This window comes from Symphalangus syndactylus, chromosome 5, assembly GCF_028878055.3.
Source record: "Symphalangus syndactylus isolate Jambi chromosome 5, NHGRI_mSymSyn1-v2.1_pri, whole genome shotgun sequence".
Lineage (NCBI taxonomy): Eukaryota > Metazoa > Chordata > Mammalia > Primates > Hylobatidae > Symphalangus > Symphalangus syndactylus.
Window position 1 is genome coordinate 42,588,447 of NC_072427.2, and position 16,451 is coordinate 42,604,897.

Here is a 16,451-nt window from a genome sequence, read left to right on the forward strand (position 1 = left end):
GACTGGAGTACAGTGGCGAGATCTCGGCTCACTGTAGTCCCTGCCTCCTGGGTTCAAGTGATTCTCCTCCTCAGCCTCCCGCGTAGCTGGGATTACAGATGTGCACCACCACACTCGGCTAATTTTTTGTATTTTTAGTGGAGACAGGGTTTTTCCATGTTGTCCAGGCTGGTCTCAAACTCCTGACCTCAGGTGATCCGCCCACCTTGGCCTCCCAACGTGCTGGGATTACAGGTGTGAGCCACTGCACCTGGCCTACTTAAACAATTTTTAAAATTACTTCTTAGTCTGTGTTATTTTATAGAACATAAAATGTTAAAGTACTTGTTAAGTAAACATATTTAGTAAAGATTATAATAGGTCTCAGATAATTCAAGTGCATTAGTGCATAGTACCTTAAAGCTATACCTCAAATAAGTATAGCTTCAAATGTATTTGCAAGCCATTTAGAAAAGAATGGAGGCTGGGTGTGGTGGCTCATGCCTATAATCCCAGAATTTTGAGAGGCTGAGGTGGCCGGATCACTTGAGGCCAGGCGTTCGAGACCAGCCTGGCCAACGTGGCGAAACCTATCTCTACTAAAAATACAAAAATTAGCCAGGTGTGGTGGCACATGCCTGTAATCCAGCTGCTTGGAGGCTGAGGCACGAAAGTTGCTTAAACACGAGAGATGGAGGTTGCAGTGAGCTGAGATTGAGCCGCTGCACTCCAGTCTGGGCAACAGAGCAAGACTTCATCTCAAGAAAAGAAAAGAATGGATGCTTTTCTTTTAATTTCATGGTAGATTTTTAAAAATTGGATACAACTTTTTCAAATAATAAAATCCTCTGAATAAAAAATTATTAGACTACCTGTTTCAACTTTTCTAGGTAATGACATGTGTTTGGTGTAATAAAAAAGGTCTTTTGGCTACAAGTGGCAATGATGGCACCATCCGCGTATGGAATGTTACCAAGAAGCAATATTCACTGCAACAGACCTGTGTGTTCAACAGATTGTGAGTGCTAACATCACATGTATACCATTTAAAATAAGAGAATCCTACACATGCCTCATCTTGGTTGTGTTAATGTAATCATATTGTCACTAAAATTTTTTGAAATTTTCTTTTAGATTAGTATTACTGTATTTTCAGTGTGTATTTTTAACTTTCCAGGATAACAATTCAGAAAACATAATTTTAAATAATCTGTATCTGGACTTAGAATTAAATCAAGATCTATTAGTAAGGCCGGGCGCGGTGGCTCAAGCCTGTAATCCCAGCACTTTGGGAGGCCGAGGCGGGCGGATCACGAGGTCAGGAGATCGAGACCATCCTGGCTAACACGGTGAAACCCCGTCTCTACTAAAAATTCAAAAAAATTAGCCGGGCGTGTTGGCGGGCGCCTGTAGTCCCAGCTACTCGGGAGGCTGAGGCAGGAGAATGGCGTGAACCCGGGAGGCGGAGCTTGCAGTGAGCCGAGATCGCGCCACTGCACTCCAGCCTGGGGAACAAAGAAAGACTCCGTCTCAAAAAAAAAAAAAAAAAAAAAAAAAAAAAAAAAAAAAAAAAAAAGATCTATTAGTAAATAAATGTTCAGCTATGTAAAACAGTAGGCTAATTTGCCATAGGTCTTTAAGAGTTGTTTAAGAATTAGAGTAATTATATTGCTTCTGTATCAGAATGTAGCATTTTTAACAGTTTTTTTTTTTTTTTGAGACTGAGTCTCGCTCTGCTGCCTAGGCTACAGTGCAGTGGTGCAATCTCGGCTCACCACAACCTCTGCCTCCCGGGTTCAAGTGATTCTCCACTTCCCAAGAAGCTGGGACTGCAGGTGCCTGCCACGACGCCCAGCTAATTTTTGTATTATTAGTAGAGACAGGGTTTCACTATGTTGGCCAGGCTGGTCTCAAACTCCTGACCTTGTGATCTGCCCTCCTCAGCCTCCCAAATGCTGGGATTACAGATGTGAGCCACTACGCCCAGCCACATTTTTAATAGTTTTATAGCCAGCTGTAGCTATTTCTTTTCTGAAGACTTCCCAAGAGATTAGGCAAATAAGAATCAATGTCTTCTGAATAATAACCATCTGTACAACCCATACAAAATTTGAATGCCCTTATTGACAAGTTGTGTACTACATTAAATGAAGAAAAGTCTAATATCACTTTTATAATTCATTTTTCACATGATGACAAACATTAATGAATGTGTAACTGTTAAATACTGCTAGCCAAGATTTTGAAACAGAAGAATCAGTTATACACTCTAGTCTATATGAAACCCTTATTTTAAGGTTTGAGGTTTAATTTACTTTTGAATGATGGGGATTAGAATTGCATATCTATCTGTTATATTCTAGGGAAGGGGATGCTGAGGAAAGCCTGGGATCACCCAGTGATCCAAGTTTCTCACCAGTTTCCTGGAGTATCAGTGGCAAATATCTAGCAGGCGCTTTGGAAAAGATGGTGAATATCTGGCAAGTTAATGGTAAGAGTCATGTAAACACTAGTAAACTGCTGAAAGTCGTTTTTTAAAGCCTTCTTCTTAGTCTTCTGAGTCCAAACAGTGGTTTCTCTTCACCTTGAAATTCACAAGCCTTCCAACAACTCTGAAATTTCAATCTATGCACTGTGTGCTTCAAATTAGAGAGGAAGGGCTCATTTATTCACTTTTCTTTCTGGGACTTTCAACTAACCTAGTAGTTATAAACTTAAATTTTTTTTCATGTACCATTACGTATTCAGAGTAGGGTTTGAGGAGACGTAGTTGTCACTGAATTTTAAGTTATGTATTCATTTGAATTGCTTGAAATATTTCTATTATGTTTATTTTGTAGGTATAAATTCTTGTCAGTTTTTATTATACCTCTCTGGAAAGTAAAAATAATTATTGTAATATTGAGCTTATTAGTATTTTCGTTTGTTTTTACATATTTGAGGAATAGCTGTTCTGTGTCACATATTTGAGGAATAGCTGTTCTGTGTGACGTATTTGAGGAATAGCTAGCCTTAACTGCAGGTAAGTTTCTTATGCTAATTTGGTTATCAGTAATTGTTGAGAAGGGACTTAAGTGCTTGACATTTGTACATTCAGTGTTTTTCTTTACACTCTCTTCTATAACGCTACCATTTTGCCCTATTAATAGTTGCAGACAGCCAGGCATGGTGACATATGCCTGGAACCTTAGGGACTCAGGAGGCTGAGGCTCAAGGATTGCTTGGGCCTGGGAGTTTGAGGCTGCAGTGAGCCATGATCATGCCACTGTACTCACTCCAACCTGGGCAACAGAGCAAGACCCTCTTTCAAAAAAAAAAAAAAAGGTTGCAGAAAAACATTAATTTTATTTATTTATTTATTTATTTATTTATTTATTTATTTATTTTGAGACGGAGTCTTGCTCTGTCATTCAGGCTGGAGTGCAGTGGCGTGATCTCGGCTCACTGCAGCCTCCATCTCCCAGGTAGCTGGGACTACAGGTGCGTGCCACCATGCCTGGCCAATTTTTTGTATAGTTTTAGTAGAGAAGAGGTTTCACCATGTTGGCTAGGCTGGTCTCGAACTCCTGACCTCAGGTCATCCGCCCATCTCGGCCTCCCAAAGTGCTAGGATTACAGGCATGAGCCACTGCGCCCGGCTGAAAAACTAATTTTATGATCATATATAGTATATAAATGAAGGATCCTGCCTTCACGGTCTTATTCATTAGTAGGCTATTATGAAATTCGGAACTGCTTTGATGTGTATTAGAATTAAGTAGTATTTGTTTCTGTTCTTTTTTTTCTTTTTAAGAATTAAGTAAAAACTAGTTAACATTTTTTCCCTCTTTAGGAGGAAAAGGATTAGTAGATATTCAGCCTCATTGGGTATCTGCCCTGGCTTGGCCAGAAGAGGGTCCGGCTACAGCCTGGTCAGGAGAGTCTCCAGAATTGTTGTTGGTGGGACGGATGGATGGATCTCTGGGACTGATTGAAGTTGTTGATGTGTCCACCATGCACCGTCGAGAATTGGAGCATTGCTATCGAAAGGATGGTAAATGACTGCACTTATGTCTAGTTGACATACTTCCTTTCTAGACTTTCCAATTTCCTTTCTAGACTTAGCTTTTTGGCATTTGCTTTTAAAAATACCAAGTGAATATTATCTTGGCTTTGTTTTCAAAATTTTCCAATCATGTTTTAATTTTAATTAGTTACTGAATTGAAAGATATTTATCTCCCAGCCTCCACCACACATCTCTGTCAAAATGAGATTTAATAGTATTATAACATTAGTAATTCATCTTTTGTGTCTTAATATTTATAGCAGATTCCAAGTCTCCTTGAAAGTTAAGACTGCCCAAGAGAAAAAAAGGTCATAATCATTGGTAGAGATGAAATTATTTTGTGTGTGTGTGTGTGTTTTTGTTTTGTTTTTTGTTTTGTTTTGTTTTTGAGAAGGAGTCTTGCTCTGTCACCAGGCTGGAGTGCAGTGGCACGATCTCAGCTCACTGAAACCTCTGACTCCCTGGTTCAAGCTATTCTCCTGCCTCAGCCTCCCAAGTAGCTGGGATTACAGGCACTCACCACCACGCCCAGCTAATTTTTGTATTTTTAGTAGAGACGGGGTTTCACCATGTTGGCCAGGATGGTCTCGATCTCCTCACCTTGTGATCTGCCCGCCTCGGCCTCCGAAAGTGCTGGGATTACAGGCGTGAGCCACCGTGTCCGGCCGAGATGAAATTGTCTTTTAAAAAATGAGTAAAATTGAAGTAATGGAGGAAGGGGAAGTGGGGAATTCCTGGTCTGACAAGAGAGATTAGGAAGTCTGCTTTCTTCTTACTGTGGTGTTCCTTTGAACATGAATGCATCTCACTAGATTTTGTTGGTTGTCTGGGGGAAGTGGGGTAATTAAAGTCATAGTGCCTGCTTACATGGTATTCCATTAACAGAAGAGGTTTGTTTTGTTTGTTTAAGAATAGGTAATACTTTCATAGGGTTCAAAAATTCAAGTTTTAAAAAGTATACAGTGAAAAGTCTCCATCTGCTCAGTTCCCACACTCCCATTCTGCCCTCACAGATACTGTTTTTACTTCTTTTGTAGTCTTTCAGTGTTACATATACTTAAAGAAGCAAGTAGAAATACAGATTGTTAGAACAGAACATTTTGATAGAATATGGAAACATACTGAATAGGGAATATTAAATAAGCAGAAAAAGACATGTAATTTTCTTTCTATGACTTGAGTTCTTTCACTTCTCAGTTTCATGGTAGATTTTGGTCCAAAAGGAAAGAACCTGTGGTGACTTACAATCAGCAAAGGAATTTAATTTTTGTCTCTATTTTTCAACAACCACCTGAAAAAGAATGAAAGATTATAAATTAGGTAGTCCTTGTCACAGATAAGTGACACTTTTAAAAAGTATGTTGCATGGAATCCCCACTGTACGCCTACGTTTTGTCTAAATGCATTAAAGAGCTATTTGAAAACTTACTTGCAATGGTTGCATTATCATTATTTGTTTCAAAGTCTCTGTCTTTTAAGTCAAACAATGACAAATAATTATCTTTTCCTTACTCTTTTTCTTTTGTTTTTTATCATGTTAGTGTCTGTTACTTGCATTGCATGGTTCAGTGAAGACAGGCCATTTGCAGTGGGATATTTTGATGGAAAATTGTTACTGGGAACAAAGGAACCACTTGAGAAAGGAGGCATTGTTCTAATTGATGCACATAAGGTAAATGCATCTTTAAAAAACATAATTTTATGGGATACAAATATAATTTTGTTACATGCATAGATTACACAGTGGCAAAGTCAGAGATTTTAGGATATCCATCACCAAGATGACATACATTGTACCCATCAAGTAATCTCCCATAATCCACCCTCCTCCCAGCCCTCACCTTCCAAGTCTCCCTTGTCTATCATTCCGTGTGTACACGTGAGTTCCCTTTTCACCACTTTCTTGCCAACATCTGTTGTTTTTTGTCTTTTTAATAATAACCACTTAAAAGTGAAAAAAATGTAATATTTGCCTTTCTGTGTCTGACTTATTTCACTTAAGATAATGGGCTCCAGGTCCAACCATGTTGCTTAAAATACCTGATTTCATTCTTTTTATGGCTGCATAGTATTCCATTGTTTATATATACCATGTTTTCATTATCCAGTCATCCATTGATGGACACTTAGGTTGATTCCATATCTTTGCTATTGTGAATGGTGCTGTGATAAACGTATGAGTGCAGGCATCTTTTTGAGAAAATGATTTATTTTCCTTTGGGTAGATACTCAGTAGTGGGATTGCTGGATCAAATGGTAGTTCTGGTTTTTGTTCATTGAGAAATCCCCATACTGTTTTCTATAGAGTTTGTACTAATTTACATTCCCACCACCAGTATTTAAGAGTTCCCTTTTCACCACTTTCTTGCTGACATCTATTGTTTTTTGTCTTTTTAATAATAACCATCCTGACTGGGGTGAGATGATATCTCATTGTGGTTTTATTTTTTTATTTTTTAAATTTAAATTTTTATTTTTTTAGACAGAGTCTAGCTTTTTCACCCAGGCTGGAGTGCAGTGGCGTGATCTTGGCTCACTGCAATTTCCAACGCCCAGGTTCAAACAATTCTCCTGCCTCAGTCTCCTGAGTAGCTGGGATTATAGGCACTTACCACCAAACTGGCTAATTTTTATATTTTTAGTAGAGACAGGGTTTCACCATGTTGGTCAGGCTGGTCTCGAACTCCTGACCTCAAGTGATCCACCTGCCTCAGCCTCCCAAAGTGCTGGGATTACAGGCGTGAGCCAGCACGCATGGCTCATTGTGGTTTGAATTTGCGTTTCTCTGATGATTAGTGATGTTGAGCATTTTTTCATATGCCTATTGGCTATTTGTATATATTCTGGTAAAAGCATGTTTACCAGATAGTTGCTTTTTCTGGTTTTGTTTTGTTTTGTTTTTGTTTGTTTGTTTTTTCCTGAGACGGAGTCATGCTCTGTCACTCAGCCTGGAGTACAGTGGCACGATCTCAGCTCACCGCAACCTCCGCTTTCCGGGTTCAAGCAATTTTCCTGCCTCAGCCTCCTGGGTAGCTGGGATTACAGGCGCCCGCCACCGCTCATGGCTAATTTTTTTTTCTTTTTTGTATTTTTAGTAGAGACAGGGTTTCACCATGCTGGCCAGGCTGGTCTCGAATTCCTGACTTCATCATCTGCCCACCTCGGCCTCCCGAAGTGTTTGGATTACGGGCGTGAGCCACGGCGCCCAGCCTTCTTGGGTTTTTCTGTTTTTTTTTTAACCTCTGCTATTGCTTGATACTAGTTTCTTTTTAATTTTTTTTACATCAGTCACTTATGACTTAATGTTCTATTGTTGCACAAAATCTTTGGACCGTGGATATACATAAATAAGTCTATGTAAAAATAAATAAGCCATGAAAGTGAATTATGAACGCCCTGGTAATACCTCCTGTTCAGATGCTCCCAGTAATGTCAGAAATTCCGTTCATGAAGAATGATTTTTTTACCTTAAACAGAGGTTGCCAATTCAGATACTTACAGGACCATCTAGGCAAGTAGCATAAATGCATGAAACCAGGAGTTAGAAGATGTGGAAGAGGATTGAAAAATAAAAATAAAATCAGAAGAGCACAATGATCACAACCATATAAACACAAAACATATCCCAGATTCACATAAGTGTTTGCTATTGGGATGTAAGGGGTGCATTTTTTTTAAGTCTCTTCTTTTTTATACTGTAATGATTACCAGTCAGTAAGGATAACTCTTAATAAATACAAATGCTAATGAGAGATAACATATCCCTTTTGAATCAGAATTTCATAATTCATTTATCCTAGTAACATTTGTTGAGCTTGACTGCACCAAATATATATAACACAGACTACATTAAAGGGTAAGTTGGTCTAGTGATTGGGAATGATATGGCAGTATCTGATTTGCATAAAATATTGATTTCAAAATAAATGAGTTATAGAAATATAGATGCTAAGAAATATAGGTTATGTGTTACTGAATTTAAAGTATTTGTGAAGGAAACATTACTCTGATTTTTTTTCTCTTCCTTCCATTTTAAGGATACTCTTACTAGCATGAAGTGGGACCCTACAGGTCATATTCTTATGACATGTGCCAAAGAAGACAGTGTGAAACTCTGGGGCTCTATTTCGGGATGCTGGCGCTGTCTACATTCACTCTGCCATCCATCTATTGTAAATGGCATTGCTTGGTGCCGCCTTCCAGGGAAAGGATCCAAGTTGCAGTTACTGATGGCTACGTATGTTGTCAGTTTGCATCTATGCGTCTTAGTTTTTATATTGGTATAGACTGTTATTTGCATTAAGTGTGGCTTCTCAGTAGTCTTAAAGAGTTTATTGCCAGTTACTATTCTTATAATGTGTAACATTATAAGATTACCTCAGAGAAAAGAAAGAGCAGTAGTTGTCCAGTGTGAAACTTGGTATGTAATTTCCTTATCTCTGGGTGTGATGTTGTTAGAATATTGGCCTTGGTTGTATTTCTTGTAAAAGACTGTATGTACTACAAATAAGTTTAAAAAATAATGCAGTGGTTCTATCAGATCTTAATTGATTGCAATTTGGAAATATTTTTACTTATGCATATTGACATGTTGTGTTTTTATGTGATCAATTTTTTTAAGTGGCTGTCAGAGTGGCTTAGTATGTGTTTGGCGCATTCCGCAAGATACTACACAGACCAGTGTGACTAGTGCAGAAGGATGGTGGGACCAGGAATCAAATTGCCAGGTAACATTCTGGTGATTTTGAAGACTTTATCTGAAACTATGGAAAGTATATGACATTAAAGTCATTCTCCCTTGGTTACTAAAAAAGTCATTACCCTATCCCAAAGGGCAAGATCCACTGGGAAATATAAGTAATTGTCATCCTGAATTAGCTTAATTTTTTATAAATCAGAGATACCATAATTGCTTGGTAAAATGAGATATTCCATACATATTAAGTGCTGACTGTTACTGTGATAGTGGATATAATTGATACTACAGATAGATGAGTCATAAGTTGTTAGTACATTAAAATAGAAACTCCCATGGGAGCACATCCATCTAAAGAATCTCCAACTGATGCCAGAATCCTTGTTATGAAGAATGATTTATTTATATTAAACAGAAGTTATAAATGTATATATTTATAGAGAGCCCTCTAGGCGAGTAACATAAATTCATGAAGCTAGGGTCAGAAGGTTTGGAGAGGGTAAAAAACAAAAACAGAAAAAAAAAAAGCATACATGCTTTATATAAAGGCACACAACTGATTGTCAGTTTCTAGAATTAAGAGGCTGTTGCCAGATTGTTTTATTTTTTCTATAGATGCTAAGAATCCAATGTTTAAGTAAAATCTCCCAATATTAAACATTGGCACCTAACTTAAAATTGTTTAAAACACTGAGTGGCCAGTCAGATCGCATCTCTGAGCTACCAGTTTGTACCTTCTGTTGCCTTCCATTTGCTCATGATACCCTTGGAAGAAATACACTTTACATCATCTTTGAGTAATGAATACATTTAGTATTATGTTGTCATAACTAAAAGGAAGAAGGAGCTTAAGGACGGGGAGAAAGGGTGAAGAGGGAGGGAAGGAGTAGCCAACTCACTAACAGGAGAATATCACAGCAGTGGAGGTGGGAGTACTACAGATAGGTCTGGTTTACTCTTTGTGCTGGAGGGCAGCCCTATAGACAGGCCTTACCTATGTCACTTCTAAAGCCTGCAGAACAAATGTGTGACAGACAGAACCATCAGCCAACAAAAAGAGGAATCTATTTGAGTCAGCATGTGCAGTTCACAAATGTTAGGGTATAAAAATGAAAATTACATGAAGTGAAAATTTAAAAATCAAAACACTGGTTAAAAAGCAGTCAGTATTTTCCTGTCTCTGAGGGATAATTAGAACTTTGAGATGTTATTTCTGTAGTTTGAAGAGTAGAAAACTAGTTTAGAAATAAATTTTTTAGAAAAGATGAAAGCTTCAACAAAGGGAATCAGATTGATATTTTATTACTGATTCAGTCAAGCTTACTGTCCTTCATGAGAGAAATTATCTCTCCCCCTTGCCAATTTTATTCTGAAATATAAAATTTCCAAGAGTGAATGATAAATCTTGAACTTATGATTTATCTTTATTTTAATGCATGTTAAAAATAATGAATTTCAGGATGGATATAGGAAATCATCAGGAGCCAAGTGTGTTTATCAGCTGCGGGGACACATCACTCCTGTTCGGACTGTTGCCTTTAGTTCTGATGGGTTGGCCCTGGTGTCTGGTGGACTAGGTGGGCTCATGAACATTTGGTCTTTAAGGGTAAGAGCATAGATTTTATTTTTATGTTAAGGAATATTTTGACACTAACTTAAACACATATGATAAAAATTAACCAATTCTAGAAATATTTTATATAGTAATCTCTTGAATACTGAGGAAACTTCTTTCAGAATCCTCTGCCCTTACATTTTTCTTACTGATGATATGTATTCTTAAAATCAGCTGTGTCCTAGAAAATTGGGTAGTAGGTATGTGATTGGACGTTGCTGAATTTAGCTAAAATGTAGACTTTAGAATATGTTTTTGTCACTGTGAAATATAAATTTAGATGTAAATTATACCTACAGTTCAATGATGTGTATTGGTAAATCTATCTCATTTTAGGATGGCTCTGTCTTGCAAACTGTTGTGATAGGCTCTGGAGCTATTCAGACCACAGTATGGATTCCAGAAGTTGGAGTAGCTGCTTGCTCAAATAGATCAAAGGTAATATTGTAGTTATATCAAATGATAGGGTGTAAGCTTGTAAGGAACTTTAGAAATCATAGTCTAACCACCTCACTTTATGGAGGAGAAACCTGATATCCAGAGGGATTACTACTTGTCCAAAGCAGTGCAACTATTTAGTAGCAGAAGGAGAATTAGAACCTAAGTCTCCTGATTTATAGTCTAGTATTTTTTCTACTACACCCCATACTTTGGTGACAGTGCTTAGATATTGAACAATTTCATTTCCATTGGAAATGATAAAGTAGATTTTGACTTTCTGCCATGATTTTTGACAGTAGCACTAAACTATCTCAAGGCCAGGTGCAGTGGCTCATGCCTGTAATCCCAGCACTTTGGGGAGGCTGAGGTGGGCAGATTGCTTGAGGTCAGGAGTTCAAGACCAGACTGGCCAACATGGTGAAACCCCATCTCTACTAAAAATACAAAAATTAGCCAGGCATGGTGGCACATGCCTATAGTCTCAGCTACTTGGAAGGCTGAGGCGGAAGAGTCGCTTGAACCCAGGAGGCAGAGGTTGCAGTGAGCCGAGATTGCACCATTGTACTCCAACCTGGGTGACAGAATGAGAGCCCATCCCAAAGGAAAAAAAAACTATCTCAAACAATCTTTCCCTAAAAAGAAGCATTGCAAAGACGTTTAAGTATACAAAATATATCTTGGCTTTCAAATTTAATCTTCTAGTAAAAATGCTGGTCCCCTGCTGTGAAGTAATTCTATGATATAACATTATTCCCTACAGTATTATTTTTCATACCCTTAAAGATTAGAGCCAATGTGCTGATTTGATTTACATTTTATATGGTTAAATGATGTTAAAATAAGCTGTAAACCTTCATGAAAGGTTCTGCTGAAAGTAAAATGTAGAATCAGACCCTAGGCAGTAGTGGCCTGTGTAGAATAAGCCATAGAGCCAGAGTCTTTTGCAACTATCCTTGTAGTCATGTCAGACATGACTTTTGAAATATACTAGATGCCTTATTCTGCAGGTTCTGAAGAAATAGTTAATAATTGACATTATTTCCTTAAAAAGTACCAGCTAATCAGAGGTAGTTCACAAATTTTATTGTTTCTCATTATTTTTTACTTAGACAAAATTTAGGATATTTTGAAGTTCCATAGGCGTTAAAAGTATAGCCTTTTTGGATATAAAATATCCAAAAAGCAAAGATGTCCCAGTTACTAGAAGGAATTTCGCAGATTAAATGGTGATAGCATTATTTTTTATTTAAACAAATTTATCACGTGGCATGATTTATTTTCAACCAGGATGTTTTGGTCGTGAATTGTACAGCAGAATGGGCAGCTGCCAATCATGTTTTGGCAACCTGTAGGACAGCATTGAAACAGCAGGGTGTTCTGGGATTGAACATGGCTCCCTGCATGAGAGCATTTCTGGAGCGGCTCCCCATGATGCTTCAGGAGCAGTATGCCTATGAAAAGGTAACTCATTACACTCACTCCTAGAGATCCACAGATACCTGACACTTTGGAATGTGATTATAGCCTTGAACTTATCCCCTAAGAGCATGAGGTCTGAGGAAAATAAGTGGGGCTATTTGGGCAGAATCAGATGAAGGTAAGTCATGCCTAAAAGAGTTGTTCAGCAACCCTAACTCTATTCTTGCTTTATTTTCACCAGAGTAAAATAAGGAAACAAACAAACACCAAGTTTGTATTACTGTTTTTCAGATTATTTCTTCACTCCAAAGCTTCTTAAAATACCTATGCAGCAGAATATCTTCCCTTTTCTGACCCACACATATATCTGTTTTTATATGGCTTGGCCATTCCAAAGTTGAGGGATAGGGATGGATGCGGGTATCAGAGTGAACATCGTCTCCACTTACTAGATAAATCTTTGTGGAAAATTTAGTGGAAGAGCTATGTTGAATTGAGTAGGGTCATTAAATACTGGAATGAGGAATTACAGCATTTGAACTTGTCCAGACAGTGATCCTAAAGTAGCCTGTCTTCCAGCCTTTTGCTTTTTCTTTGATGGCTACCAGGATTCTCTTATAAAGGAGGAAAGTGAGAAGAGCAGATCTCTGTGGTTAAATAGTTACCTGCTTTTTTTTCCAATCAAGAAAAACCATGATGAAAATGTACTATATGCAGTGTGATAGCTTAGATTGGATCCTGGAGCAGAAAAGGAGTATTAATGGGAAAACTGAGGGAAACCAAATAAAGTTCTGTGGTTTAGTTAGTATTGTACCAATGTTAGTTAGTTTTGATAAATGTGCCAGGGTTGTATAAGATGTTAACATTAGATAAAGTTGGGTGAAGGGTATACAGAAATCCTCGGTACTATCTCTACAACTCACTCTAAATCTAAAATTACTTCCTAGCAAAAGCTTAAACAGTAAACTTGAAAAATATGATTCCAGACTTTCAGACTACAGTAGGTTAATTTAGAATATTTGGCACAAACTCTTTGACATATTATATCCTTGTATTTTGTTTTAGCCTCATGTGGTTTGTGGTGACCAACTTGTTCACAGCCCCTATATGCAATGCTTGGCTTCCCTTGCTGTGGGACTTCATCTGGATCAGCTGTTGTGTAACCCTCCAGTGCCACCACACCACCAGAACTGTCTCCCTGACCCTGCATCCTGGAATCCAAATGAATGGGCCTGGTTAGAATGTTTCTCAACCACTATAAAAGCTGCCGAAGCCCTGACCAATGGAGCCCAGTTTCCAGAATCTTTTACCGTTCCAGATCTAGAACCTGTTCCAGAGGATGAACTTGTATTTCTAATGGTAAATGTACTGTGAGCTGCTATTATTTGCAGCTGAGATTTTATCATGGGTATTTGGCATGTAGCAGACCCCTAATAAGTCTTTGCTAGTATGAATGGCTAGAAGGATACCCTTAAGAGAAATGGAAAATATTTTTCTTTCAGGTAGTCACTTTCAATCTGATGGCAGGCCTCCATAGTTACAGGAATTGATAACGTAAGCACTGTTGAACTCTTGTAAACCTGCCAGCTCTCAATGACATAGTCCCATATTTTCTCATTTTCTTTTGTCCATAGGTACTTTGTTAGTGCTTTTGTTGTATATATCTTAGCATCTTTCCTGGTCATCTTGTGGGTTATATGTCACATATAGATTCTAATTTATTTGGCATTTCAATCATGTCTTTAATTAGCATCAAATAAAATATAGAAGAGCATTCTAATTGTCATTTCTTTCTGATTGTATTTGAGAGTGTCTACTGTAGAAACTGTGACATAGATAAAATACCTGTGTAGACTACAGGACAGCACATGATCTAACAACCTCTTTGTATACTTAAGATTTATGTATACAAACATTTGGATAAATATTGATACAATATGAAACAGACAAATATAAATTGAGTAAAATTATGTAACTGTAGTTATGCATCACTTAATGATGGAGATATGTTCTGAGAAATGCATTGTTAGGCAATCTTGACACTGGGAATATCATAGAGTGTATAGTACTTACACAAACCTAGATGATATGGCCTACTTACAACAAGACTATATGGTATAGTCTGATTACTCCTAGGAAACAAACCTGTACAGAATGTTACTGTATTCAATGCTCTAGGCAGTTGTAAAAATGATAAGTATTTGTGTATGTAAACATAGAAGGTATAATAAAAATAAGGTTTTATAATCTTATGAGACCATCTTCACACATGTAGTTTGTTGTTGACTGACATGCCATGTGGCACAAAAGTATAGAATATTTTAATCAGAAAATGTCCTTCTAAGTTCATTTGGCCCAACTCTGTAATTTTGTAGATGAGGAAGCTGAAGCCCAGAAAGATGAAGTGATTTGCCCACAGCTACACAAAGAGTTTATAGGGGTGTGGGGTCCTCCACATGACCTTGTACCTGTGGGTGTTCAGAAAATACATGGCTAGCTTTGAATCACCAATGCTGTAGTGATAGTGATAGTGAAAGTGTTTATAATAAAGGAAAATACTGATAGTGCATAAAATCAAGTTTGACATAATTATAAAACTGCTCTTAATTTATCATAATATTACCATGTTCTTTTTTGGAAATAAGACTTAATGATTAGAAGAAGACTTTGTGGTTAATTAAGAGCAGGTGAATCTTGCCTAAGCAGAATTGATCATTATATACCCCCTGTTTTTCAGGATAACAGTAAATGGATTAACGGCATGGATGAACAAATTATGTCTTGGGCAACTTCCAGACCTGAGGTCAGTAAAGATGAAGATAACTGTATGATGGTTCTCAATGTATTGATTCTAAATGCTTGTGTGTTTGTGCCCTGGTGTCTCCCATACAGGCTGGCACACACTTGGTACGTAGTACATGGCTGTTTGAGTGAATGGATGACTCTAATTTTGAGGTGATTGTGGTTTTCTAGGACTGGCACCTGGGAGGTAAATGTGATGTCTACTTATGGGGTGCTGGTAGGCATGGACAGCTAGCAGAAGCTGGAAGAAATGTAATGGTACCTGCAGCAGCTCCCTCATTCTCACAGGCCCAACAGGTAACTAACAGGGTAAAAAATAGAAAAGAAACATGGGAACTGAAAATTCTAATTCTTTTGCTTGTCTTATTGTGGGACAAAGCTTGTCCATTTCATAATCTATTATGAGGAATCATTAAAGAAAGTCATGATATATAGCTTTCAAATAAAAACTTGCTATGGTTTTTATCAGACTTAAGAAGTTAACAAATTTCTAAATTTTTCTTTCAAGTTTAATGAACTAACATCATGATGTGTTAGGCCTGCCCAGTATGTATTTCTAGCAGTTTAGATACTCCTAATTAGTGATTTTCTCTTTGGGGCTATAAACTTCCTAGGATCTTTAGCCAGATTTTATCGACCACTCCCCTTTTCTAATAATCCTGGTATGATATAGCGCCAAACCCTTCTCGAGGCCTCTGCTTTCTCTTTTGCTCTTCTTTACCTCAGCTAGTCCAGATTGCATGACTCATTCTTATGTATGAGTTTCTGCTTCTTTCTAGCCCAGTCTTTAATTATAAGTTCCATATCACCTCTTCCTTTTTCTTTCATCCATTTTGTTATTCTAAACTATTTTAAATGGATGAATCTCATACATCTCTTGGTTAAATAAGCAGTTTTATAGTCATCAAGGAGTTATGGGACTGCATAGTTATATCAACTCTTCCCTTTCAGTAAAAGGATAAAACAATTATAAAAGCATTCTATGTATACGTGGAATCATTTCAAGTGCTTGCATGTTAAAGCAATATAATGAATAAAATATTTAATTCTGTGTTTTTATGCTAGGTCATTTGTGGTCAGAATTGTACCTTTGTCATCCAGGCTAATGGCACAGTGTTGGCTTGTGGGGAAGGAAGTTATGGCAGATTAGGACAAGGAAATTCAGATGATCTTCATGTGCTGACAGTTATTTCAGCCTTACAAGGTAAAATTGTCCTTAATAAAAAGATGGTTAGAACCTATGGCCTAATGTAGGTTTGGTCATACAAACCTTTGCCCTTCTCAAACCTTTGCTAGATAAAATCATATCAGGTTTTCACTTACATTTAAATCCTTGTTTAGGCATGTGTACAGCCTTAATTTCCATATTTTAAGCTATATTGCAGGTTACTTATAGCAATGCTAGAATTCAGTGAAATATAAATAACACTTTTTGAGACCCACTGAAGATTGT

The 16,451-nt window shown here is 37.5% G+C and overlaps 1 protein-coding gene across 19 annotated transcripts in view; it reads left to right on the forward strand.

The window, feature by feature from the left end:
- Nucleotides 1-16,451, forward strand: part of HERC1 (HECT and RLD domain containing E3 ubiquitin protein ligase family member 1) — a 254,678-nt gene that overhangs the window by 208,903 nt on the left and 29,324 nt on the right. For 18 of the 19 annotated variants that reach the window (XM_063638840.1, XM_055278203.2, XM_063638842.1 and 15 more), the window contains exons 52-64: nt 870-997; nt 2,343-2,470; nt 3,812-4,012; nt 5,567-5,697; nt 8,063-8,262; nt 8,647-8,752; nt 10,181-10,327; nt 10,673-10,774; nt 12,065-12,238; nt 13,262-13,555; nt 14,934-14,999; nt 15,170-15,295; nt 16,064-16,202. In XM_063638840.1, the coding sequence (XP_063494910.1) occupies nt 870-997; nt 2,343-2,470; nt 3,812-4,012; nt 5,567-5,697; nt 8,063-8,262; nt 8,647-8,752; nt 10,181-10,327; nt 10,673-10,774; nt 12,065-12,238; nt 13,262-13,555; nt 14,934-14,999; nt 15,170-15,295; nt 16,064-16,202 (1,942 nt within the window). Of the gene's footprint in view, nt 1-869; nt 998-2,342; nt 2,471-3,811; nt 4,013-5,566; nt 5,698-8,062; nt 8,263-8,646; nt 8,753-10,180; nt 10,328-10,672; nt 10,775-12,064; nt 12,239-13,261; nt 14,446-14,933; nt 15,000-15,169; nt 15,296-16,063; nt 16,203-16,451 lie in introns of those variants that run through there. The other variant, XM_063638844.1, reaches the window with a different exon arrangement.